Here is a 26,860-nt window from a genome sequence, read left to right as displayed (position 1 = left end):
CTCTTGATATGGAGTGAAAAGCTAGGAGCACGTGATGAATAAAAGTTACAATACAAACCTCTTATATATTTAGTTCCAAAACATTATTATATATTCAATAAGTTTATAGAAGAAATATAACTGAGCATTTAAAGCCATGCTTTTTATCTGCTTTTGTCATCGCAACTACACCAATTTTCTGCCCGTAAATCTTTTCACCTTCAAAAAGTGCCAGACAAATTAAAACTTTTAACGATCTCCAGCCATCTTAAGAACCATATAATAGAACTCAAATAAAAAAGCAAGAGAAAATTCTTTAAGAATGCGAATAATTTCTAGTTAGCTATTTTGTTTACGGGTGTCTGCAAATCATATAAAGTCGATAAAGGCAGGTGGAAAATTCCGCACTAATCGCCTTAGCCAAGTTGTTAAAGAATTGTTTTCGATCGATTGAAGGTGGAAAATAATGAAAAATCACAGGAAAGCGAAATGCATGGCCTAATGGTTTGCCTGGTCTTTCTTACAGCACAGAACGCATCGATCACGTCGATCACCTCGGTGCCGAACAATACCACCATCGAGCACGGCCGGGAGCTGAAGATCGTCTGCAAGGTGTCGGGTCAGCCGCCCCCCAAGGTCACCTGGTTCAAGGACGACAAGTCCATCAATCGCAAGCGCAACGTTTACCAATTCAAGCATCACAAGTGAGTACGATCGGGGGGTTTTTGGTAAAAGTATATAACTAAGAAATTGTTTTTCGGGGATTACCCCTTTGCAGAAGACGTTCCGAGCTGATCGTGCGCTCCTTCAATAGTTCCTCCGATGCGGGCAAATACGAGTGCCGGGCCAAGAACAAAGCCAGCAAGACGATCTTCAAGCGCCGCATCATGATCAAGGCCTCGGCAGGTGAGTCTTTTTTGATTTTCGGTCCGTGAGTGGGCGGCTCTTGCCACAAACATCTCACTGTCGATGTTGTTATGTTGTCGTAATGCCAATTCGAAATGCTCCAGTTCATTTCTAATTTATGTCTGCATGTATACATTTTATTTATTTAAATTCATCCTTGTAAATCAAATGCTTTCGCCTGATTTTCAGTTCTCTTTCCGTTGGACCAGTCGCGCAGCTCGGGCACCCCCTGCCACTTCGAATTCTGCTTCCATGGCGGCACCTGTATGATGATAGCGGATCTGAACGCGGTCTTCTGCAGGTTAGTACACTAAACCTTTAGGTTTTATAATCGATACTATAAGCCCAGAAGTTATTGCTTAGGCATTCTGCATATGTCAAATCAATAAATTGCGTTTACAAATCTTTAAAATTTTTTGAAAATGAAAACTAACTTGTTTAATATTTTTGATGTTATTACAAATTTATAATACACAAAAATAAAATGTTCAATTTTTGCATTAACCAGAACTTTAAAAGCTTAAGCGTTTTCTTTTAAAAAAACATTTAAGATATTTTAAGTTTTTTATGACTTATCACAATGGTATTTGTATGTGTGAGACCTTCTAGTGACTTGTTCTTTATAATTTCATAATATAAGATCAAAGTAACTCATTCAATACCGTGAATACGAAACTACGTAGACTAGTTTTTCGCTGTGCACTCTTAGCATCCTGCCACAAACCCGAGTTAGACTCCTCGAAACCGATCCAAAAACTCAAGTGGTTCGCTTGATAAACCTCGCTCATGTGACAGCTGATAAGACAGCGCCGCCGACCCCATCTAAATATATATCTTGTAATATTTTGGCATCGCATTACACGCTCGGAAACGGAGCAATACGGAGGGAAGCGCAATTAAAAGGCCACAAATTTCGTGGCCGGAGAAGAGAACTCCACAAAGGCCCACTTGCAGCCGTGTGTGTATGCAATGTGAATAATGTCTTTCAGCGCCTCGTTTTATCTGGCGGTACGAGTGTGCACACGCAAACCGATTCGACTCGATTTGATTCGATCCAATGGGATCCCAAAAAAGCGCATTTCACCCTTGCGATGATCTCTTTTCTTTTTTTTCTTTTTGGGTGGCGGAGGCTTTGGCGGAGTGTGAGAGGGGGAAAATCAATTTCCATTTCGTTCCCATAAACTGATCCCACTTTCCCCACCCACTTTCCCTTTGCTAAAAATCGTTTCATGCCGCACACACTTAATTTGTTTGTTCTTTTGTTTATATTTGACCGGATCTGCGAGTGGTCAAGCGAATGCTGCACCGCAGTTCATGGTCATCTCGCTGCCGCGATTTCCCCCACTTCTGTGTGCCTTATATATTGTTATTATTATATGAATATGGAATATGAAACACGATTTGTACTAATTGAAATCTCTCCTTTTCCCATTCTTGTCTGTCTTTCAGTTGCCCAACCGAATTCTTCGGCGAACGTTGCGAGAACAAAAGGCCCGACAGTAGGTACAGCAATAATCCCGAATCATGCCCAAATTATCATGGAGGTTTTTACTGCTAAAATAGGCACTTCTATAGCATCGATTGTTTTACGTCGAGTCAAACGCGAGTTATGCACAAAACCGAAACCGAATCAAATTAAGCAAACCGAACTCAGTGCCCATACCAAAATAATGAATAACAATAACATAACATAAAATAACTAAACAGATCTACAAAATACTACAAACTAAATAGATAAAAGCAAAACCAACGAAATTCCCATTGCACATTTCACGGCTATCCTTCCACATAGAAGCTTTCTGAAAAGAGCCGAAACGAGAAAGTGAAATAAACCAAATATAGTTGATAAAGCGACACAACCACACCCAATCACACAGACAGAAAGTACAAATACAGTATGCAGAATCGGACCCACAAACTTAACTCCAGACACCTATTCACACTCCACACACCCCTGCAATCAGTCACTTTGAAAACGACGAACTACAAGTTTTATTAGAGAACACATTCCAAAAAGAAACAAAGTAAAGTCTTAAAAACGAAAACAAAGAGTAAACAAAATAAATAACTAACCAAGTTATTCATAATATTTATTATTTTGTAAACTAAAGTCACATTAAGAGCAATCATTAAAAACGAGAATAATCAAATAAATACGAATAAAAACAAAGGGTGCTATAGAAGGTTTATTTTAAATAGTGTTTACATAGGAACTTAATATAATTTCAACTCACTCATCACACAAACCACACCAACCAACACCACAAGTAAATGTAAAAAAAAACAGCAAAACAAAACAAAATTATCAAGCAACTCGAACGGACGGATAAAAGGACAGGCGGACAGACAAGCGGACAACCAGACAATTGGACTATTGGACAAAAGGGATACTATCCCCACTTAGTACTGAGAAACTTGTCGAATCCTTTGGCTCACCCCCACATCACACAAAATATGAATATCCAGATTTACGATTACAATCAACAGAGGCTCTCTTAAGTTAGATACACGAATATCCACACGCATAAACGCTGGCATCATCGCCAAAACACTCACCCACAAAAGGCAATGTACTGACTAAACAATTGAAACGGGAACTGAATTTTGTTTTGTTTTCGATGTAATTTTTGTAGTTTGCAAATATTTAAAACAAACCACATTCAACTACTCTCCAACGAATAACCCATTATACTCTATGATTTGCAATTAATTTTAGTTACTACTCGTTATTAGACATTAACCCTTGGCTGTAGATTTTGACAAACCAAAAAAAAAAAAAAAACACCGGAAGAACCCGATTCAAATCAATCAAACCAACAATTTCATTCTGCTCCTTGTTTACTTTTATTTGGTGATTGTTTTTTTTTTTGTATTTTTCTCTTGACTAATCTCCTGCGTTTCCGATTTGGGTAACTCTGTTCACTATTACTTCCTTAGTTTGTGCTCGTCTCCTTCAATAAATTCCACAGCAAAAAAAGAACTTGAGCTCGAATGAACCAAAAACACGTATTTCCAAGTTTTTCCTGCTGAAGGCCTACTCTTCAACGTCCCATGCATGGAACTTTTTCCTTTGAGAGCGCAATTTGATGCTTGTAGTTGCCCCTATTTGTGGAAATGGTGTTAGCCAGCTTTTAGTTAACAGTAAATGAAGAACTGAAAGATTAATTTTTAATTTTATTTATAATTTAATCTCTTCACAGATATTTTGTTGCAATCTACGGCCAAATACATACCTTAAATAACGTCTATTAATGCATAGAATTTTGATTCATTATTTTTATGATTTTATAAACAAAACGAAAAACAAAAAATCAAAAATCAAAACTCCCTGCACTTCAAAACGTCGACAATTGTAATTTTTTACTACTTTAAAAAATTAAAGAATTTGTTGCACCACAGCAGACCAAGCCCAAAACCCATCACCGTTCTCGAAGTTTGCAACTACAAAAAAATAACTTATATCCAAAACAGAAAACATTTCAAAATTCGTACGATTTCCCTAGCCCAGAGTTCCTTTTCCCCGAGCGAAAAGTTCCAGATCCAGACTGACTTTAGCTACGTTTGTTTTTGTGCACGGTGACAGAATATTTTAAATGTATAAATCTTAATCTAAACAGAATTTAATTTATTTATTGTACGAAAGAAAATCGAAGTTTCGAATGAAAAGCATTACCGATTCGACCCTGACTCTGACACTGTTGCGCTTTTGTTGTTGTATCATAGACAATACTCTTTAAATGAGAACAAAGGTTGACGTAGCCGAGAACTTTGTAATAAATCCTGTAAATAGCTCTCGTTTTAACTAACGATAAGTTTTGTGTACATTTCAACTAAGTTAATGCAAGCCCTTCTTTAACCATAATTTATTGTATTTAATTACACCTAAATTAAACGTAACTCTAGCTTTAAGCTTTCACACACACCCCACACACCAACACTATAAGCTACTTAATATCGAAATATTATTTTATTTGTCCTCGTTTTTGATTTGCGTAATTTTGACACCGAAACATGTAAAATGGCAAATTAGTTATTTTTTTCGCAATGTGTATGTTGACATCAGTTTGTACGGCTAGGCGTAAAGGCAAGAGAGTGCGTAGAGATTATTTTTAATTATTTTAAGTGGCAAATTTTTTATATATTTAATTATTGAAAGATTTATACCAAAAATACCATGTAAAGTTTAATTTTAATTTAAAACAAAATATTAAACAAACAAAAACGAAAAAAAAAAACAAAAACAAACAAAACGATGCGTAAGAAAAAAATTTAATTAAAACTTGCAAATAATTCACATTTTACAAACATCGATTGCTTTTTAATTTGGTCTGATTTCCTGTTCTTGTTCTTCTGTGGCTTCTTCTACTTCGTTTTTGATTTAATTTGATTTGACTCAAGGTTTTCCCTATTTTCCATCTGCTTTTGCTGCTAATTTTCCTCACACAAACAACAAATCAAAGGGCAGCCACCAAAGCTCTGACAAACCGAGCCAGGTTTCGGATAACTTTCATTTTCTGGGAACTCGATTTTGGCTAAATCAAAGTATCGTATTGGTCTTTTGACAGGCGGCCCCTACAGCATTCGATGAACCGGAGGAACCTTGTTTAGCCGAACCCCGCGGAATAACTATTGCGCTCACAAATGGATCTCATGCTTAGTTCTAGTTTACACGAGGAAGGTCAATAAAATTATGAATTTGTTGCAGTCAATGGGTTGTGGTGTTTTTCTTGTGCAACTAAGATTTCTGCCAGTTGTTTGAATTTGCGGCCCTACCAGCTTTAGCTTGGCAGCACTGGTCCATGTTTGAATTTAGACCGCCAGCCCTGGTTAAGATTGTACGCAATCGAGTGAAATAAATTAATCGATTTCTTAATCGAAAAATATAAACAAGGGCTACAAAAGCATATGATTTTTTTGGTCTGGCAACTCTGAGTCGGAGCTCGGAATTTTTTTCGTAGCCATCTGGTATTTTAAGTCTCCCCCAAGGCAGTCACACTTTCCAAGACTGCTTTAAAAAATAGCGGCTATTTGTCGGAAAATATTTTTTAGTTTAATCAAAAAGTTGTTTACTTTCATTAAACTTATCATGTCCACGGCCCAGGCAACCAAGAATTGCATCACCCTTAAAGGTTCAGCTCAGATTATTGCGGAATATCTGAGTAAGTAGAACGCAGCAGTTGGTCATTGTCAAGAAGCCCGCCATTGAAGGCGTCTCCTTTGTTTTTGTTTTGCCAAAATAGAATATGGGATCAATTCAATTTTGTTTCAACGAGGAATTTACCCGGCAGAGGACTTTGACAGCACCCAGCAATATGGACTGACGATCTTGATGTCCAAGGATCCCAAGATCCAGACGTTTTTGCAGAATGTGCTCAGTCAAACTGAAGGTGAGTGGTTCCTAGACGACACAGCCAACTTAATCATGACATTCTGCCCCGTAATTGACCCCCAGAATGGCTCTCCAAGAATATGATCAACAAGATCTCCATGGTCATCACTAACGTCCACTCCAAGGAAGTGCTCGAGTGCTGGGACTTCAAGATGCAGGCCGAGTCGGGCGACGGCGATAGTAGTGATCCCACCAAGCTAACGACCACCAAGGAGTTGGGTCGCATTCAGAACGAGATCCGCGATGTGATGCGCCAGATATCGGCCACCGTGAGCTACCTTCCGCTGCTCGACTGCATCTGCACCTTTGACGTGATGATCCACACACTGCAAAACACCGAAATTCCGGCTAAATGGGACGAAACGGGTGCCGTTGTCATCCAGAATCCGCAGTCCGTTCAGCTGCGCTCCTTCTCCACAGGACTGCACAAGGTGGACACCGTGGTCAACTACAAGATGAGCTCCTAGCTTCCAGCTCCCGTTCTCCAATCGTTTTAAATATTTATTCAATTTTCTATATATACAATAGTGCGTAACGAACATAACGTTTTTGAGAGTTGCATTAAAAGCCAGTTGTGAAAAGCTAACAGTTGCTAAGAAGTTTGGTAGACCCATGGACGACGCCGGCTTGACGTTCGTTTCAAATGCCATCTGGAGGACGAAACAGAGAGGAGCACTCGTTAGTGGGGCGAAGGAAGGAAGGCGATTGTCTGTGGGGGGACGGCTACCTATCCTAAGCAGCGCTTAGTCGTCAAGTGTCTGTGGCATGACAGTCTCAAAGCTCTAGTCTGTACCGAAGTATTTCTGCCCAAAGTGATTGGGGGCCACCGGGTGCAGCTCGGAGGTGAGGATCTTCAGCTTGGGGAAGGCGTTTACGACGGTGCGAACGGCCATGGGAGTGCAAAACAGGTTGGACAGGATGATGCAGCTCTCGGGGACGCCGTGTTCCCGCAGCACATTCACCGCCTGCAGCACAGTGTTCCCGGTGGACATGATGGGGTACATCAGCAGCACCTGCCTGCTGCCAATGTCGTCCGGAAAGCGGGCATACACCACACGAGCCTCATGGGTATTGGCATCGGATTCGACCAGGATCTTTCCAATGCGAATGGAGCGGCAGCAGTCGCGCAATCCCTGCTCCATGGCCTCGCCGGAACGGATGATGGACACTCCGCAGTTGCCGGAGCGATACTTCAGGCCCTCGTATATGGCTCCAGTGGGCGTCTCCACGTCGCAGTGTGTGTAGGGCAGCTGGTTGAGGGACTCCTCGATCACGAGACGAATCAGTCGATCGGCATAGAACTTAAAGTCGCTGCGGGTGGTGTTTCTGGGGTCGGGGAAAATTCGGAATTTGTAGTGGTAACGACTTTTGACCCACTTTCAGAGCCACCTACTTGTCCCGCAGAATGGTCTGCAGCTCAGCTACCTGCGAGTTGCACTCGAGGAGCTTCAGGTTTCCAAGATCGTTGTTATCCATATTTGACAGTTTTATTGTCAGCTTTAAAATAATTTGTTTACGTTTTAGTCATTCACGTGTCTGACACAGCCAATTTTTTTAGTGTAACCAGCTATTCTGAATCATTATTTAACCCGGGCACACTGGTCGGGTGTCTATTACAAAAAATGTGTCGGCAATTTATCGGAACTAAAAATATTCTCGCCCAATTGGAATAATCGAAAAAATGGGACTTAGAAAAAATTAACTGTTTTTCTTTTGTTTTGTTTCGAGCTAACCCAAAGAATTTATATATATACTTTTTAGGTAAATCCGTTGAGAACTCCCAGTGGATGTTAGAATTTAACTTCGTCAGATTTCAAAGATTTAAATACTTATTTTTAATGGAAAATAAACATTGTGCAATTTATTACTATGGATTATTTATTTTTAATTCTTTAAATTTTATTCAATAAATGAAGTTTTCTTACTTTTTTATTACTTAAAACAATAACCAACCAAAAATTTGTCGCTGAGCTATTGCCGTATACGCGCACAAATTGTTTTAAAATAAATAATTCAAAACATTTCCTATACTTGCAAGAAGAAATTTCGTTATTGTTTTCCTAACCTGTTTGAATTTAATTTTTATAATTTTGGCCTTTGCGAAAACATAAAAAAACCCCTCCGTGTTCCAAATTTTTTTACGGACATGTATCTTTGCTATCATTTTTAAAATAAATTCGTTATTCACCTTTTCAAAATTTTGGTTCCTCAAGGTGTTTTCACCCGAAATATTTATTAGAAAAACACCCTCTAAGCACCTATAGAAGATAATTAAGTCAACTAGCACGTGAATAAAGGACGGGATTACAAAGAGTTTTACCTGGAAAGGTTATAAAGGGATTATTCAGGTAGACTTCGTCGCGGTTTGTCAAAAATTCGCAGAAATTAGCTAAACATTCTGAAGTCGGGTTTGGTAATGAAAAGTCAGTTAATAATTACTAGTTCAAAAAAACACAAAAAAAAATAAAATTTTATTGTTTTACTATAAACCAAATAGAACTCCACTAACAATTAAAAAAATGTATTCAAAAATAATTTTAAAACTTACATTATAAATTTAACGATAAGCCAAATTGTTATTCATGTTTTTCCCAAAGAGCAAATTAATTTATTTATTAAATTTGTACTACAAAATTAAATATTTTTAAATTGTAGTTGAAAAATACCGAAACGCACCCAACGTTGCCGGACCCGCGGTTTCGTGATGTTTTTGGTACTATCGCGTGTCCGCAACTATCGCCTGGCACCTTCCGCGGCCATTTTTAGTGTCTGGTCGCTCGCGCGTAGCAGGTAGCCACCGTCTGGCCACTCTAGCACATCACCTCGTGTTCACTCGCAAACAAAGAAAAAGTGCATTTTAATTGCTGATTACTGCATTGCGATTAGGCATTCGCGAACAATTGCGTATAACTGGCGGATCAGCGACTTGCAGGGCGCGCGTGGGCAGGATAAATACCTAAATAGATAGCAGTGTGCGTGCGTGTGGGTGCGTGGTGCGTGCGTCGCAGTTGTGTTGGTTCGTGTCCCCCAGTGTGTGTGTATTTGTATTGCCATTAACTAATAAACAATAACCTTCGGGCCACGAAAGCTACGAAATCGGCACTGCTGTTCCATCTGAACCAGCGCTACAACAAAACAGAGTAGACTAAAGACCAAAATAAAACACTTCCGCCCCGCGAGAGGAGCGCCCAGTTTAGGAGCGGAGCAGCGGCGATCCATCCGCATCCACAGCACAATGGCGGACGTAAGCGATCCCAGCGAGCTGTTCGACCTGGAACTCCACGACTTGGAGCTGCAGGACGACAAGGCCCGGGATTCCGATGACGACAGGATCGAACTGGACGACGTAAGATAGTCCCACATCCATGCCATACCCTATATAAACTACGCAGCAACAATTTCCCCCACACACACTCGGTCGGAATTTCCCTCTTTGTTTACCTTTTCTGCTTTGTCTGCCCGTTTTCCTTTCGCTCGTCTGGGCATCCCAATCCCATCCACACCCCTCTTCTCACAGTATATCCACACACCCTGCAAACTCGGCTTATCTGCTGCGCAAATGTCTGGCGTCATTCAGCCGCAGATTATTCAGCACGTACACTCATTATACGGAAATTTCCCCACGATCCACCATCCAAAACCTCTTTATGAAACCATCGATGATATTGGCCAATCGAAGTAATGTCCTTCAAAATAATCAGCCACACTCCATAGTTTTCAACCCACTTTTCCCCCTCACCCCAATCAACAACTGCGAAGGTGGATAGAAAAGAGACGGAAGAGTCTAAACTTCCACTTAGAAAACGAAATTGCTTATCAGCGGACAATATAAAATTAGAAAATGAGAAAAACCTCACCGCGCTGATAAGAGAACACAACAAAATGTTGGAAAGCAAGCAGGCGATCGAGTGATCGTGCCAAACAGTAATATTTAGGGTGTTCCACAGAACCAGTTGTAACTGTACTGCACCTTTTGAATTGTATAGTATAAAAATACACGGAAATAATAAACGACATCGTTAGCCATATTCATTAAAAAAAAGATTTTCTTTAAGATAATCAACATTTGAGTTTTGTAATGGAATTTTTAATGTTAGAATACCTCGCATGTAATCATACTATTTGATTTATGGCTCACAAAGCTGAGACTATCGATTCGACAGGTTTAAATGGCCCAAAATTAGCTTACATATTTACTTGCAAACGTAATTTGTAATGATTTGCAAATATTCACAATACTGCATAATTTCTTTACCAAATTACCCGTACATTTAAAAAAGCTTTAGTTTTAAAATGGCCTCGGAGTAATTAACCCCATATAGACTTTCATTATCGACTCATAAATTTAAATTTAAAACAGCATTAGTTTAAGAATGATCGTAGCTGTACATTTAGCTAAAAACAAAAATTTCATTTTGGGAAAGGCCTATTTCAAAATGATCTTTGTAACATCTGTTCACTTTTGAAAAAATGTAAAATCAAGCAAATTTTAAGAGTCAACTTTAATAGTTCCCTATTTAAAAGAGTAATTAGAGGCTTTCTTAAAGCTTTTCAATATCATACTCAAAACTTAATGATATAACTATGATTTGTTTTGTTCCGTGTATAGTTGGTTTCTTTAGTGTTTGCGCTCTCAAGGCAATCACAAAGGTGGAGAGCCCTTTTTAAATGCCTGTTCTTATCATAACGCCCCCCTTTCGACAACTTGTCGAATGTAATTTACGCAAGCGCACACACCCCTTCGCCTATTTATCGAATTGTGTGTGTGAGCGCTATAAATTATGATGGATTCGTTAATTGGAATTCACCGCCAACGCTGACGAGGTGAACCAGTTTTTAATGTGCTGTGCGACGAGATGTCGAGACGGCGATGCCGATGCCGATGCCGATGCCGCCATTCAATTGAACTTTAGTCAAAAATGTTCTATACAAATTTTAGGCATGACGAGAGCGGCGGCTGCTGATTCTTCTGCCGCCCCTAACTGTGGCCTTCCCCCGGTTGGAGCAACCGCATCTGGGGGCAGGAGATGGATCCTCTGGGGCGGCGGAGCAGCGCCAGCATCGCCGGCAGATTATTTGGCATTGTTCCGAGATCTAAATTTAGTTTGTCATTAAAGAAAAGGTGTGTGTGCGTGCGCAAAAAGTATGTCTGTGTGAGACAGTCTCTCTATGTTTTTTCTCTCTGTGTAAATACCTCCGTGTGAGTGGGCAGATCGAAAGGGGGAGAAATTCACTGCCGTCACAGACTCCAAAGGCGGCCAGTATGCAAGCCGCAAGAGCGATCCCCTGTCAGTCCCGATGGGATCTCTCCATTCATCGGAATCTCCCGCTGCTTTAAATAAATGCTGAAAGTAGGGTAACATCGAATGGGGATTTAGGCTGCGGCATGCAAAGATTTAAGAGGGCAAGGAAATTCAAGACAGAACTTAAGCAATTTGTTTTCTTTTTATTTTTAATCATTTTCATTTAAATTTGTGTCAATTTTATGTATTAATATAAACATTTACTAATAAGTATATTTATAAAGTATTTCATTTTTCAATTGTTAATAATTAACTTAGTTATTTTTTGGCTAAGTCGACTTTTGTAATTAACGTGGACCACCTGTTAGGTTTTATACAAAATTTGTTCTATCAATAATTTTTAGTCTTTGCCGAGTGATTTTAAGATTTTTTTTTAAGTCTAGTTTAAAAGGTTTTCTCTTGTAAGAGCCAAAAAATCAAAAGATGTAGAGCATTAAGTTTTCGTTGAAGCCGTATGCTACGTATCTTTCCCTTCTGCTGTTTGGTCTCAAGTTCGCAATAACTATGATTAATTGTTGATTTTTTCGCATGTATTCCACTGGCAGTTATGCTCGCAAGTAAGCGCCAGCTCACTCACACCCACTCTCCGTATCTTTTCTCGTTTGCAGGTTGACCTAGAACCGGAATTGTGTATTAATCTGCACCAAGAGTGAGTAATGCCAGAGTAATTTCGCCACTTTGGAGGACGTGACTGTGGTTTTCTCGGAATGTGGGGGAGATAAGGGGTTAGATCGCATCGAACTTCCTCTGCAAGCAGCTGTGCAGATAAAAAAAACGTATGAAGCCGGGCAAATGAGCAGCCTAATTGCCAATTATCAGTCTGGACTTGTTTACACACTGGGAACTCCGGCAGTGCTAACATCTGATTGATTTGGCTTAGAGCCTGATCCCGGACCAGACGCACTCCATTTGCTCGACTTCGGACGATGATAAGGGACCAATAGACGGACGGACTGACGTACGGACGAACGGACCAGGGTACAGAAGTGTTTACAACTGCTATTGACTACCAACAAGCTGTCACTCGGCCCCTGGCCGCCTCTTCAATGAGCCAGCTAGCTAGTTTGGTGTGTAAACAAGACTCACGGCAAACACTCGACGGCAATAATGGGAGAGATGGCTGATGGCTGATGGCCGGCTGGGAGGGAGGAGCAGCAGGCCAGAATGGTGGTGACGATTGGCGCGTGCACGCCATGGGATTTATTTATAGCACGTGGGCTGCTTCTTTCCCACGCTAGCCGACACAGACGCAAACACCATCGAACAGAAGACAACAATTAAATCAGTCCCCTAACCCCAATTCCTAATTCCCTGTTCCCAATTAACAGCACTGAGGGCCAGGAGACCATACAGCTCTGCGAGGAGAATGTCAATCCAGGCAAAATTAAGCTGGGACCCAAGGACTTTGAGCTCAAGAAGGTCCTCGGCAAAGGTGGCTACGGCAAAGTATTTCAGGTGAGTTGGTTTGTGCTTCCACCAAGATCACTGATCACTAACAATATCGCCATTTCAGGTGCGCAAAACCGCTGGACGAGATGCCAATAAATATTTTGCCATGAAGGTGCTCAAGAAGGCATCCATTGTGACCAATCAAAAGGACACAGCGCACACACGCGCCGAGCGCAACATACTCGAGGCAGTCAAGGTGTGTTCGTTTTACAATTATTATCTTATCCCCTTCTAATCGGTACTACTTTATGTCCCTCAGCATCCCTTCATAGTGGAGCTGGTCTATGCCTTTCAGACAGACGGAAAGCTTTACCTTATACTTGAATATCTGAGCGGCGGCGAGCTATTCATGCATTTGGAGCGCGAGGGCATCTTCTTGGAGGATACCACATGGTAGCTATTAAAAAACGAAGTGAATATAAAGTCAGTTAACAATATTTCCCATTGCCTTGCAGCTTCTATCTAAGCGAAATCATTTTGGCCCTGGGCCATCTACATAAACTGGGTATCATCTATCGCGATCTGAAGCCCGAGAACATACTGCTCGATGCACAGGGACATGTAAAGCTCACCGACTTCGGTCTGTGCAAGGAGCACATACAAGAGGGTATTGTCACCCACACCTTCTGCGGCACAATTGAGTACATGTGCGTGCGCCCGCAAGCCTTTTTCCATTGTTTTCCCCCCGGGAAGGACTAAATTTGAAAATAACTTGAGTTCGCTTCGTTTGCAGGGCACCTGAAATCTTGACCAGAAGTGGCCATGGCAAAGCAGTCGACTGGTGGTCACTGGGCGCTCTCATGTTCGACATGCTCACAGGAGTCGTAAGTCCACAGCTTACCAGATCTATGAGCCCTTGTATAATTACTGAATTCGATTAGCCACCCTTCACCGCCGAGAACCGAAAGAAGACCATCGAGACCATTCTGAAAGCCAAGCTCAATCTGCCAGCCTACCTCACACCCGAAGCCAGGGATCTGGTGCGTCGTCTGATGAAGCGTCAGGAGCCCCAGCGCCTTGGCAGCGGTCCCGAGGATGCGGCGGCTGTGCAAATACATCCGTTCTTCAAGCACGTCAACTGGGACGATGTGCTTGCCAGACGCCTCGAACCGCCTATAAAACCGCTCTTGGTAAGTCGCACTATATTGGCCACCGATTAAGAGTACCTTAATACTAATCCCTACCTTTAAACCAACAGAGAAGCGAAGACGATGTCTCACAGTTCGACACGAGATTCACAAGACAAATTCCAGTGGACTCACCTGATGATACGACGCTGAGCGAAAGTGCCAATTTAATTTTCCAAGTGAGTAGAGACAAAGTCAAGGGGAAAAATAAGAGAATTACTTAAATTATAATACGTTTTAACGTAAATCAGTTTCCAAGGCCCACATCAAATATACATTTTCAAAGTTCTTCCCCTTTGGTTCAGTAAAGAAATCTAGAAATTATGTTTACTATTGATTCATTTTAAATCTTTAGGGGATCTTTTTGGGTGGTTCTCACAATAAATACTTTAGTCTAAAACTAGGCAAGGGACCTTTTTCCGAGTAACTCCTCAGCGATAGTCAGCACCGCATTGGAAGTGGGGTTCCTTAAGCGGTATTCCCGTGGGACCGTCGGTAAACTCACAGAAATTAAGTCCGATTCGCCGGAAAGGATGGCAATTGCTCTTCGGATTGCCCCACTTGCCGCGATATGTGAGCCAATCTGGTACCAGTGAACGACCTTTTGTAAATGCAAAACTGGTCAGAGCCGACGAAAGAAAATAATGGTCTCTACTCACCATATGATCTCAAGTTTTCATAACTTATGTCCACAGCCTTCCAAGTGTTCCATGGCGTACCAAATCCATTAATGTCATAGAGGCGCGCTACTTTGACAAATCGGTGCTTCCCTGGCGCTGTCCACAGGCCATGCGAACCCTTGGCGGCAAACAGCACCGGATGGTTCTTGAATGTCGTCACTGTTTTTGGAAAGTTAGGGCGCTGTAGGATTCCCTTGCGGGTCTCCTGGCGGCGGAACTCAAAGGATCCCGTCAGCCGATTGTAGCTGTAGTAGGCACCCGCATCGTGGGCGGATACATACATGGCCTGCGGTTCGGCATCGCCGTTAAAATACAGGCTCATGTGCTCCCAATCGCCCACGTGGCTACCGATATCCTTGCGATTGCCCAGACAATATCCATACACAGCGGGGAAGGGAATCCTCCCCAGAGGACCCAAGCTCACGGTGCACATGGTCTTGCCCTGGCTGTAGGGATAAAACATCCAGTAGGTTACATGGAAGCCCGGCAACTTGCCCTTTCCAGGATTCGCCTCCTGTTCCGGGCTCTGCCCAATGCTGTTCTCCTCCAGGTTGTCATCGGAGTCGGTGCCACCGCTAAACTTGACATTATCCGCCAGGTTGGCAATAAAGTTGTTCACTGGCACTCCGCTTTCCGGCTCCGACTCTGGATCGGAGTCTTTTTGGGGCATCTGCGTGGGCTCCATCACCAGTTCCTCGTACTCGTTGAGTGCACTGTACTTTGGAGCTGCCTGTGCCTCACGTTTAACCCGCTGAAAAAGTGGAAACAGTCTGGAGGATCTCCTTACAGTGTCATTTTGTTGCTCGAGGGGATCAATGGAGACGGGAATGTAAGCAGCTCGTGTGCTGACCGGTTGAGGAGTTGGAACCACTGGTTGCCTTCTGGAAGGACACATGGTGACCACTCCATAGATGGGCACCGGCTTCTCATTGGGATTGCGACCGTACAGAAAAGACTTGTCGTTCTCTAGCAGCTCCTGGATTTCGTTGTTTGTGACCAGGTGGGACTTGGTAGAGTAGTCCCTAAACGGAACTCCTGGCCGAAAGCTGCTGTCCTTGTCCATGGGATGGACATACTGCAGGAACTCCTCCACGCCCAGCGGCATGAATTTCTCCTCGGGGGCCAGCCAAACGATGGGGGCCCACTGTTTGATCAGGCGCTCGACTGCAATGAGATGGAAAGGCCCCAGATAGGCTCGGTTAGCACGGATCGCATCGTTTTTAATTAGCGCACCCGAACCGCACGGAATTACCCAACTGGTTCGGCCACTAGCCCCTCCATCGCCCCATCGCCCCCTTTCTTTGACTCTGGTCTAGCTCTGATTTTCGTTTTTCAATTTCAAGAGTAATAAATTTCACTTTCACACTTAAAGCGCGGCCATCAAGTCGACTTGGCTAGGTGCTCCGCCCGCTCCACTGCCCTTACTGTCGGCCCCCAAGAAAGAGTCAATTCGTCGTCGGTAGCGGTAATGTTTGTTATGGCTAATTCGCAAAATTTAACGCCACCCGAGGTAAGCTGACTGCTCGTCCGACTACCGCTGTTCCATATAAATACGCACTTGGAGACCCGCCTGATGGGGTGATTCCCTGGCAATAAGCGAGCGCCAAACGATGAAGTCGTTCGACTAAATCGTGACGGAAATTTCTCTTGGTCACACCATCAAAACATATTAGTGGGAAGTGTGAATAGAGAAGGAAAGTGGCATAACGCGGCCCTAAGCTCGTAACATAATTGTTCTAAGTTTGTAGAGTAAACTAAAACTAGGCGTCAGATTTGATATATAGTTTGACTTTTCCTTAGTCTATAAACAATGGTTTAAACTATTACACTAATCTGAAATGTTATAGATTGCAATTAACAACAGAATTTGAGTCTGACACTGGTTATATTTTAAAATGTCATTGAAAATTGCTTGTACAGCTAGGAAGGTGACAGAAATTGTATGACCAATTGTGTACAGAAAATGGGTTACAATTATTTAAAATCCTATTCAGCATGTCACCATTTGTTTTACAACTCTTTTTTTTCGCCACAAACGTGGTAGATTATCGGTTTTCAATGTTGTTCGATTCAACAAATTTTTATCTTAAGTAGGTTTCCTAAGAAACTCGCCTTTTTCATACCAAATATTTAACTATCAATCAATAACAACATATACATATTTACATATCACAAACAAATAAAATTAATATGTCATTGAAAATCACTTTTGCCCGAGGATCCAAGCATACTTTTGTTAATTCATTCGCAGTAGAGTATTGATTTATTTTTTGCTACTCTTTGTTTTTCTTTTTTTTTTTTTGTTGATGCATACCTACTTCTTTATCTAATGCCGAGATATGTGCATATTGCAACGTTTGATGCTGTTGCTGTTGCTGCTGCTCGAAGGAGGCAGCATCATTGTTTGGGACGTTGTGGGTCATACTGTTGGCATTGCTGCTGGTGTTGTCGATGAAAGTGGTGGTGACAGCACCATCTGAAGTTGCATTCAAAAGTCTGATGTCGCTGCTGCCTGCAGGAGTTGTTGCTGCTGCTGTTGTCGCAGCAACACTTGCTGGCTGCAATTGCTGCTGCTGTGGCTGCTGTTGCTGCTGGACTAGCAATTGCTGCTGTTGTCGCTGCTGCAATATTAGCTGTGGTTGTTGTGGCTGCAGCGCTGCCGCACAGAGCAGCGCTGCCAGGCAATGCAGCAACGAAAGTGAATTTATTTTCAACTGCTTGGACATTTTGCCCGCTATGATTTTCCTTTATATGCTTTGCTTTTTTCTTTTATTTTTTTGTGGCCTGTCTTGGTTAGTGTTTATTTATTGGCTCGCTTGGTTGTTTGGCTGTTTGGCTTTTAGCCACGAGTCACGAACAAAGCGTGGCTTTTGTGTTATCGGCTCGACCGTGTTGTTAGTATTTTCACACAGCTCGACAGTTTGCCAATTTTGCTCACAAATTTCTTACACATTTTTCGTTTATTGTGGTTAGTTAGCGCATTTATGTATCTTTTATTTTTGGTACTTATGTTGCGCAATATTATTTATAACAAACTTAACACTTCCGCGCACCAACAGTTTGAGCAGCACAGCGAACGCTCGTTCTTGTTACCAAAAACTCAAAGCGTTTGAGTGAATTATGCACGTGCACGCATGCGCGCTGAGTTTCTCTCTCGCTTTTTAGCTGGTCTTGTTGCCCTTCAACTGGTTTTTGGGTCTACCAACTGGTAATCCCGATAGCCCTGAACGACCTCACCACCGATGACAATGCACGTTGGCCCAGAATCAATGTCAGCGCATTATGGTCGGTGAAATGCGGCGATTTTGGCCAACTGACTGGCTGGCTGGGTTGCAAAAAAAAAAATAAAATGCTTATGAGCTGTTGGTCTAGGCCTTTCTCCAGCTTGAGTTTTCTACCACGAGGCACGAAAGTTACTCCAAGTCGCCTGGTTTTGGGTTTGTTTTCTTTCTTATTTTGCTTTGTGGCTGAGACTCGCACCGCTTGTGCTTGGGTGTCCGAACGCTTTGAGCGTTTCTGTGAGACTGGCGATGAGTGCAGCCAAGTGGCCAAGTCGCCGGATTTGGCTTACTCGGTTTGGCTCGCTCCGGCTCTTGCTGCGCTGCAATTTGAAGCCAATTGCGCACCGAGCACCCCTCTATATCCCTCCCCTCTCTCATTTCTTCTATCCGCTTTTTGTTTTATTTGTTTACAAACATCTGAGTTGGTTTAGACCAGGTGAGACGAACAACCTTTGTGCTGCTTTCGTTTGGCGTTTCGGGGCTCACTTAGCTGTGTAAAGTTTGTTTTGCTCATGGCCTTATGGGATTAGTGGGCTAAATGTGAACTTAAGTATTGCCTAATTAAGGTTTTGGAGTCTTTGGACAGCCGGAAATGTTAAGATATTTAACCTTACGGTTTGAGTGAACCAGAAGCTTTCTTCAATGAGCTAACTTTATTTTAACAAAAATACCAAGGTAATTAAACCAACAAGTTGGAAAAAAATATTATTGGATATATGTAATTTTGTTTTGTTTTTGTTTTTTATAATTCTGTGACATTCGTACAGTTTGAAGAAAGTAGTTCTTACCAATTTGAATACTCAACTTTGATAGCAACTGGCTAGCAAACTCTCTAACCAACAGTTTGAGAATAACTGTTTCTATCGGTTATCTCATAGATCACATCTTTGCTAATTACTTAATGATGCTTAGCCAATCATCACGTGAGAGGCCAAGATCAAGGTTTCTAAAACCGTACCGAGAAGCGGATTTATATCGCACCTGATGGAGGCCCAAACTGGGATTCAATTAGAACTTTATTATGGATAATGGAAACTTTCTCATCGCTTCGCTGGCTCGCTCGACGCACCTCGAGTTGTTATGCCTTAGTGGGTCAGCGCTCGATCGCAGTTCCAATTAACACGACGGCGCTCTCACGTACATTTTACCTGGCAGCGACAGGTGCCACTGCCCCCCTCCCTGCAGTTCCTCCTCTTACTCCTCTAACATCGCCACGCATTTGTGTCCAGCCTCCGTACCGCGGGAATTTACACAGACACACGGCAGCCGGCGGCTTTTAATTATTTTATTGCATTTGCCGGTGGATTTCGTTAAGACATATATTTAATTAATGTCTCTCCTCGGCGGGTCTGGAAAATTATGTAAAATGTGTGTTACATGGAGCACAGCTTAGCCAGCCGGCTTGCATAATCCCTGCAACGAAAGCCAGTGGGGGCATTATTAGTATTCAAGACGGGAATCGGATCGAATCGAGCTGGACTACCGAGTGTAGTTGTAATTGTAGTTGCCCGAACCGATTTCAATTGCACACACACCGCACAAGTGGGTCAGGGATTTGGGGGGATAGCGTCACACTCTAAATGGCAAGCAACTCAAGGTTTTAAATTTGTCATTTCTCGCAGGGCTTCACCTACGTAGCGCCCTCGATACTGGAGGACATGCATCGGGCCAACCGGATGCCGGCACGCTCCCCACGACGTACACCTCGCCAGCTGCCGGACAGCAGCTTCCGGCTACAGTTCCCATCGGCCAATGTGGGAGCCAATGCCCCGATGTCCATGCACGGCCATCCGCAGCGATCCGGGATGTTTGCCCGGGCCACGCCCCCTCACCATATGCAGACGTTTGCGCCACGTCCCTCGCCGGCGCAGGACGAAATGATGGACGTGCAGCAGGGTCTGCCGATGGTCTAAAGGCTGGAGCGCTACCTTCCCAACCCATCCCATCCCATCCCGTCCCGTCACACTACCACAACCACGCCCACCACCTTCCCCTTCTTCCCATCCAAAAATCAGAAATTGACAGTTACTATTATGACGTATGTGGAGTGTGGACTTGGTTAAGGATACGGAATGGGCCGGACGATCACCAGGATGCAGACGGAGCAGCAGGAGGAGCACATCACCTCTGTGGTGCGTGTGCGGAATTGTTTTTGTTAAAGAGAGCGCACGCGGATCGTGCTATTCGATGATTATGATAATGAGAATGCCGAGGCAGATGTGGATGCGTTCGTTTTTGGATACACCCAGATACTACAGTTAGAGACATCCACATAAGCATATGCTATAGCTATAACTATATACACCTAGAGAGATGGTAGGCGAGATCGCAACCCAACCCAACCCGACCCGTGACCCTCAAATCTAAACTTATCCGTGTTTATGTATAAATATTATACTTACACTTAATTTTTATATAGGCAAAAAGGTTTACACAATTTAGTTCAAATGTACACGCAACACTTTAATTTCTTTTTACACTTATTAAACTCCAATCGAAACAGACAGCAGACCATTTATATTACGAAGAAAGGTCTGTATTCGCGAGATAGCTCTATATAAAGTATATACATACGAATCGTGTGAGTTTGTGGTCTAGAAACTGATGTTCAGCCACAAACACATAATTCAAGTATATTTACTCTGGTTAGACACGTTCTTTAAAGCTTTTTTAGTTGTTGTCGAACAGTTTTCCAGTTGATTTTGTCATTTCAAACACCTTCAGTAGGCATATAGTGACGTTAGCTATTAGGGACAACTGCAGCGTAGCCAACAACACAAACTTAAATGAAATGTAAATTATAAACTAAACTAGAATATTAAAGAATAAACTATAAAATAAAATATATAACGTATCAGGTTTCCCAGCTCGATTATAACAAAGTGACCCGACTTTGGGCCTAACATGCTCGCATAGCCAATTTGTATTCAATAACTACCCCCAGAAGAATTCTCCCTCTTTCGTAGTCAGCCCCAAGAATTGGTCTAATTCGATTTCGGTTGCATTTCTGAATTCAAGCTAGTAAAAAGAAACTTAATAATACCGCGTACTGAGAAGCTAAACGCTGCCACAACAATAAGCCCAAAAAGGGGGATCTAAAACAATGTATACAATCGATTTATGTACTTTGATTATATTCCGTTTCAGTAACAATCTGATTCATATTTTTTGTATTTGCCTAGGGAACGAGAAAATAGGAAATGTCTACAGAAACGCAAAAAAGCAAAAATAAATTACAATGTCAAATATAATCAAAAGGTGCTTTGAATTGTTTAAAAAGACAAGACAACTACAGAATAAAAACGGAAATAAAACGGAATAGAAAACATGAAAAACTATGGAAAACGAAAGCGACTAAAACCTAAATACTTATAACGGTTATGTGTATAAAGAATATTTATATAAACAAAAAATAAATACCTCAGAAGCAATTATTTTTGTTACAAGCAGCTAAAAAAGTGTGCGATGCAAATAAAGAACTTAACAAAATGATAAACTACCAACTAAAGTACAGAAACAAAAAACTATTAACAAAATAAATCGAGAAATTAGGAAACAGAATATATAAAAACATATATTTTTTTCATTGTACACTTATTTCTTTGTGTTTGGTTTTGTTCACGGCTAAATGTATTTTGTATTTAATTAAACAATCATTTTTTATATGTAAGAAAAGAAAAAGAAAAACCCAAACAAAAACCAAAAATGAAACTGTTTTCATTCGTGGAAGGTATGTCTTATTTTTATTGTTAGTAGACATAACAGGACAAAGTGCTAAGGCCAAGAAATATGTAAAAAAAAATTTAAAAAAAAAAAAACGAAGCGGAAAAGGAAGCGAATAACTATCGAACAAATAACCCAAAATGATGAAACACTGCCTACACACAAAAGGAAGCAAGAAGTAACAAAAGAAACACTAGCAACAAATTATTACTAACTACAATAAACAAACAAATCGCAAGTAAATGAATTTAAACCAGACCCAAAACCAAGGGCGAAACCAAACACCAGGAACACTAAATGCAGAGAGTTACAGAATTTCGTAGATAGCCAAGTTAACCAATTGAAACAGATCCTCCATCACAGATCGACCTGCCTACCGATCAATCGATCGATCGATCGATCAGGGGTTATGTTACGAAGGTCTAGCACCAATCATTGAGTTCAGGCCAAGAGCCCCAAAAAACTGTACAGTCCAGCTAATTGAACCACGTAAATAACCGATTCCGCATTGTACTTATCCGGGTGGGTGGGCGACCTGGAAGTAGTAAAGATGAAGCCAGAATAGAATTTCAAAGTTCACTGTTAATAAACCATAAAGAAGCACAGAAACAGCGAGACAACACAAGGCTTAATTATAGTTAATTAGTCCTATGGGGGCGTCGCCACATCTGTTGACAGCCCACCAAAAGCGGGCTTAATTGCATACTGCATACCAAAATAGCCAAGTCGACAAAGAGTTCTGGACGAGCTGCCATAAGCCATAAGATCGTTGAAGCCAAACGAAACCCGAAACACGGAAATCCAAAACAAAGAGCAAAACATTATAGCGTCGACATCCAGAGATCCTAGTTAATTAAATTGTAAATTTCTATCATTTAGCTGTAAGCGCAGTGCGTATATACGTCTATGTGGATATAAAAGATGTATATGGCCAATGTGTATCGTAATATATTAAAACTTAATTTTACAAAAAAAATAAACATTGAAATACGTTTGAATTCACTTAAAAGCTTTAAGAGCTTTTAAGTTGGGAATTTCTTAGCTGAAGTCACCAGCTAATTGGGGGGCTTGACAGTGCTTCTCAAACTGTGTTTGTGAAACTAGACTTTAAATGTGTAGGTTTGAGAGCCCCATTAGACCGGATTTTAGAGTTTAAAACTGTGTTTCAAAATCTATTTTTTTAGCACATACATTTTTCATTATCACTATCATTAACAGAGTTCGGTTTGGAATGATTTAGTGTATTAGATCCAAACTTGGGTTGAGACAATTTGAAAAAAACTAATATATATTTATTATTTAAAACGTTTTTAAATTAATTTTAATCAAAAGATAAAACTATTACTTATTTTAAGCCATTGCTCTTTATCTAAGTGGTTACTAAAGCTTCCAAGTCCTCTCAAACTGCTGGTTCAAATGCCAAAACCAATCATTGATAGTTTTTTATTTTTAGTCTTTCCCACTTACACACGCAAATGCCATTGATTAGCATAATTAATGCCAAAAACTTGGCAATAAAGTAAAAAGTATGAAGAATCAGCCCAAGTCAAAAAACGAAGGCGCAAAAGCGAAAGTATGTTAGCATAAATCGATCAAGGAGGAGCCGCTGGCTCAAGGGGACTCCCCCTGGCATAAAGTTATTTATAGACATGCCGTAAGACGGGACCACAAGGTGCAGGAGCAGCTGGCGGAGCCGCCGGCGACTCCTTCGCCGGATTTCAGCTCCGTGTTCCCAATTGGACTGACTGCCAGGTGACACACGGCACAAGCGCATTGGACAAGTACATGCACACGGACGGATGGAGCTGGTACACCTGAAAATCATGGTTTGAAAAGGTATTTATATCGAAATAAATGGACAACATATTAAACTAATACAATAGACATAAATATTATTAACAAATGTTCACTCTTTGCCAGTATCACATTTAATAAGTTTTAAGAGCGCATTATTTCTTAAAGCTTGAAAACAGTTTCTATCCTTTTGATATTTAAATACAAATTTAAAAACTAGATTTTTCGAAGTAATATATTTCTGGATATGTGAGTAATAGGTTAAATACTATATTTTTGTGTAGTGTATGTTAAAGGATTTTCGGTGGGGGGATAGCCAACATAACAATAAATACCGCTAGGCAACCGTAAATTCCCTAGCATGAATCGATTTAACGAAGCCCCTGGGAGAGGAGGGCAGGCCACTCAGGTCGCCAGCGACTCTCCTCCGACTCCGGCTGAGATTCCGAGCCAGGCAGCCATCCAGCCAGGTACACATAATTTCCTGCCCGGTCTCGAGAAGTGTGCCAGGTGGGGACAATCGAGTGTAGAGATTTTGCAGTGACAGTTAAACTTCTTACCAAGAGCTTCATTTATATTTTCTTTCTTACGCAATCTTAATCGAATCCAATCCAATCCCAGCCAGAAAGATGTTGCCCAACCTGAAGTCTCGCCGCATCACTGGCCTCCAGCTGGCCGGAAAGCATCTGGGCCCAGTGGCCAAGTGTCCGCCGAGATATTCCGAGGAGGACTGGGACTATAACAACAAGATCAAGTTCCGGATCACCTGCGACCAGGAGAAGCTGGCCGAGCGGATCGTGGAGTGAGTATATCGGGAGTGAAGTGCGATCCCTGGGAGCGGATTCAAGTTGGTCACCCACTCTCTCATCCAGGGAATCGCGTCGCGTGGTGGACGAGACAAAGGACACCACCAAGAACTGGCAGCGCGAGGTGGAGCATCACATGCGCGAGCGGACCAGTGAGATCCGGTTCCTGGTGGACGAGTTGAATCGCCAGAAGAAGACCGCCGCCCTGGAGGATGAGGCCTTGAACACGTACCGCAATCGGGTGCTGAACTGCATTGAGTTCCTCAAGGACAAGTCGCTGGCCATCTGCAAGCAGTGCCTGATCCTGCGGGAGGGCAGGATCGGGGTGGACCTCTGCGACGACGAGGTGGACCGCTCGCTGCGCCGCGAGCTGAAGGTGATCAAGGGCTGCCAGGGATTGGCCGATGCCGCCCTCAAGGAGGCCGAGGAGCAGATCCGCAAGCTGCGCGCCGCCATCTATCTGCTGGACCAGGACCTGGCCGCCAAGGACAAGTCGCTGGCCATCGACGAGAAGAACTTGAAGCTCAAGGAGTTCCAACACGACCTGGCAAAGGGTCAAGATCTGTCCAAGCAGCACTGGTAGGTATCGCACACTGGGGTAACTAAAATCGCGATGGTGTAAGGAGTTGCATTGGCCAACTATGGAATATTTCGGCTTAAAAAATAATGTTTTGCTCATTTCTTAAGTTTGCAATTTTATTTAAAAAACAACTTATCTGATAGGGAATATATAATATAGGTAGTCATTCGTTAAAATATTAAAATGTTAAACGCCTCTAAAAATCTTCTCAGATATCAACAATATTTTTAAACAGTCGAGGACATTTTGTAATAGGCAATATATCATTTAGTTAAAAGTGTCGTTCCTTTAAATATAAAAATTTGAAATACCTTAATAAATCCTTTCAGATCTTCAACAGTATTTATAAACAGTCAAGGACATATTTTTTCGAATAGGCAATTTATCGTTTAGTTAAAATAAAAATGTTACATTCTCTAAAGAACTTTAGGTAGGTCTTGCTATGTTTCTAATTTTTTGCCATTGGTTCAGTTCAAAGCATATTTCCATTAAATTTGACTGGATTTTTGTTGCTCTTTTTAGCTAAGAACATAGTTGAGCTTGGTCAAATCCTTTCTAGTTTTCTCCTTTTCGACACGTATGCTTTTAATGTGATTAAATGATTGGCCTTCCTGAAGAGACTTGAGGAAGGTCAAACCCAATAATAAGATCGCAGTTTCCTAGGTAATATTGGATGGAGTTGTCCCGGTAATACTTTCCAACAAGCGATTTATTTGCACATTTATATAAATCGACCTGATAGTTGCCATGGTTTCTTGACTTTCCCCATGTGTCCACCCCCTCCTTCAGCCAATTCTCGCTGACCGAGTGGCAGGCGCAGACGTACGAGAATCTGGAGGCCAACGCCAAGGCTTTGGTGTCCGCCGGACAGTTGCGGGCCTACATCGATTTGCTACTGAAGCAGGTGTGCGAGGACATGCAGAACCAGACGGACAGGACCAACGAGGCCTTCGAGCGAAGGATCTCGGAAACGAAGCACGTGAAGCAGTGCCTAGAGAACAAGCACAAGGACACCATGGACCACATTCATCAGGTGCAGCGCAACATGACCGAGCTGGAGAAGGAGATGATGGACAAGCAGAGGGCCATCACTCTGTGCCAGACGAGGCTGAGCAATCGTGCCCACCGTCCAGGATTGGAGCTCACCTGCGACATGGTCCAGGACGCACTCTACAACGAACTGCAGGCCCTCAAGGCATCTGTCTGCAAGCTCAACCAGAAGCTGAACGAGAACAAGGCCTCGATGCGATACCTGATGCACGTCCAGGTGATGCAGGAGGAAGAGATCAACATCAAGGCGAACACCTGCAAGATCGACGAGGTCGACTGCATGACTCTGCGACAGGCGCTCAAATATCAAACCTTTTAGTCGGGCAGCACTACTTCCAGTACCGCACCCCAGTAGTCGCCATCAGCGTCCCGCACGCAGCCCAGCCACCATTAATCAAATTAGATGCATGTGCATTTCGTGTTCGATCCCAAATTACTTAATAAATTGAAATTCACTTTCGATTTCCAGTTACCAAGAAAGAGTCTCGTGATTTGGGGGCTTGTCAGTTGGTTATTGGTTTTTTTGCTTTTACTTTTCTTTTAAATATTTACAATATTTTATTTTATCATTAAATTTAAATGGGCTACAAAATATAGGTTTTTAGAGTGGGTCAAGTTTTAAAATAGAAAAAAATTGTTTATTAAATTTGTTTTAAAAATAATGAAATCCGTAAAAACATTACTTTTTTTCGCGGCAAAAGTTGAATTTTCAACTTAAAATCTGGTATTTTTGGTATTTACTACGCTTAATCGATAGAAAACACAAACCTATCGATAGCGCGAACGCAAATGC

At 41.9% G+C, this 26,860-nt stretch overlaps 6 protein-coding genes across 15 annotated transcripts in view; 4 read left to right on the top strand and 2 right to left on the bottom strand.

Annotated features, from left to right (window-relative positions):
- The window catches only part of LOC128258093 (protein vein), a 36,132-nt gene extending 30,548 nt beyond the window's left edge, over positions 1-5,584 (top strand). Inside the window, exons 2-6 of one of the 7 annotated variants that reach the window (XM_052989505.1) lie at positions 506-683; positions 758-885; positions 1,075-1,186; positions 2,335-2,384; positions 5,451-5,584. In XM_052989505.1, coding sequence (XP_052845465.1) covers positions 506-683; positions 758-885; positions 1,075-1,186; positions 2,335-2,384; positions 5,451-5,473 — 491 coding nt within the window. In that variant the 3' untranslated portion in view covers positions 5,474-5,584. Of the gene's footprint in view, positions 1-505; positions 684-757; positions 886-1,074; positions 1,187-2,334; positions 4,183-5,350 lie in introns of those variants that run through there. The other 6 variants (XM_052989503.1, XM_052989500.1, XM_052989504.1 and 3 more) reach the window with 6 other exon arrangements.
- A 267-nt stretch (positions 5,585-5,851) lies between these two features.
- LOC128258110 (mitotic spindle assembly checkpoint protein MAD2A) lies at positions 5,852-6,860 on the top strand. The gene is made up of 3 exons (XM_052989528.1): positions 5,852-6,044; positions 6,126-6,272; positions 6,338-6,860. The coding sequence occupies exons 1-3, from the start codon at positions 5,972-5,974 to the stop codon at positions 6,739-6,741; spliced, it is 624 nt and encodes a 207-aa protein (XP_052845488.1). The 5' UTR covers positions 5,852-5,971; the 3' UTR covers positions 6,742-6,860.
- On the bottom strand, positions 6,755-7,851 carry LOC128258109 (uracil phosphoribosyltransferase homolog). The gene is made up of 3 exons (XM_052989527.1): positions 7,668-7,851; positions 7,002-7,600; positions 6,755-6,924 (listed from the first exon to the last, which is right to left on the bottom strand). Exons 1-2 carry the CDS (start codon positions 7,748-7,750, stop codon positions 7,057-7,059), a joined length of 627 nt encoding a protein of 208 aa, XP_052845487.1. The 5' UTR covers positions 7,751-7,851; the 3' UTR covers positions 6,755-6,924; positions 7,002-7,056.
- A 1,188-nt stretch (positions 7,852-9,039) lies between these two features.
- Positions 9,040-20,170, top strand: LOC128258101 (ribosomal protein S6 kinase beta-2). The gene is made up of 10 exons (XM_052989516.1): positions 9,040-9,620; positions 12,186-12,226; positions 12,906-13,032; positions 13,091-13,222; positions 13,286-13,419; positions 13,482-13,673; positions 13,760-13,850; positions 13,908-14,156; positions 14,225-14,332; positions 19,737-20,170. Exons 1-10 carry the CDS (start codon positions 9,510-9,512, stop codon positions 20,025-20,027), a joined length of 1,476 nt encoding a protein of 491 aa, XP_052845476.1. The 5' UTR covers positions 9,040-9,509; the 3' UTR covers positions 20,028-20,170.
- On the bottom strand, positions 14,475-18,748 carry LOC128258094 (uncharacterized). Of its 3 annotated transcripts, none has more exons than XM_052989506.1 (3): positions 17,148-18,748; positions 14,813-15,997; positions 14,475-14,754 (listed from the first exon to the last, which is right to left on the bottom strand). In XM_052989506.1, the coding sequence occupies exons 1-3, from the start codon at positions 17,557-17,559 to the stop codon at positions 14,585-14,587; spliced, it is 1,767 nt and encodes a 588-aa protein (XP_052845466.1). In that variant the 5' UTR covers positions 17,560-18,748; the 3' UTR covers positions 14,475-14,584. The 3 variants fall into 3 exon arrangements, with proteins under 3 accessions (XP_052845466.1, XP_052845468.1, XP_052845467.1); XM_052989508.1 differs by having other exon boundaries at positions 17,152-17,283; XM_052989507.1 differs by lacking the exon at positions 17,148-18,748 and adding an exon at positions 16,073-16,385.
- Positions 20,171-23,967: 3,797 nt separating the features above from the next.
- LOC128258102 (tektin-1) lies at positions 23,968-26,547 on the top strand. Of its 2 annotated transcripts, none has more exons than XM_052989517.1 (4): positions 23,968-24,101; positions 24,253-24,433; positions 24,504-25,016; positions 25,807-26,547. In XM_052989517.1, exons 1-4 carry the CDS (start codon positions 23,993-23,995, stop codon positions 26,384-26,386), a joined length of 1,383 nt encoding a protein of 460 aa, XP_052845477.1. In that variant the 5' UTR covers positions 23,968-23,992; the 3' UTR covers positions 26,387-26,547. The 2 variants fall into 2 exon arrangements, with proteins under 2 accessions (XP_052845477.1, XP_052845478.1); XM_052989518.1 differs by having other exon boundaries at positions 24,056-24,141.
- Positions 26,548-26,860: the final 313 nt, after the last annotated feature.

Source organism: Drosophila gunungcola (assembly GCF_025200985.1).
Source record: "Drosophila gunungcola strain Sukarami chromosome 3L unlocalized genomic scaffold, Dgunungcola_SK_2 000003F, whole genome shotgun sequence".
Lineage (NCBI taxonomy): Eukaryota > Metazoa > Arthropoda > Insecta > Diptera > Drosophilidae > Drosophila > Drosophila gunungcola.
The sequence above is the reverse complement of the archived record's forward strand: the minus strand, read 5'-3'. Positions and strand labels throughout refer to the sequence as shown.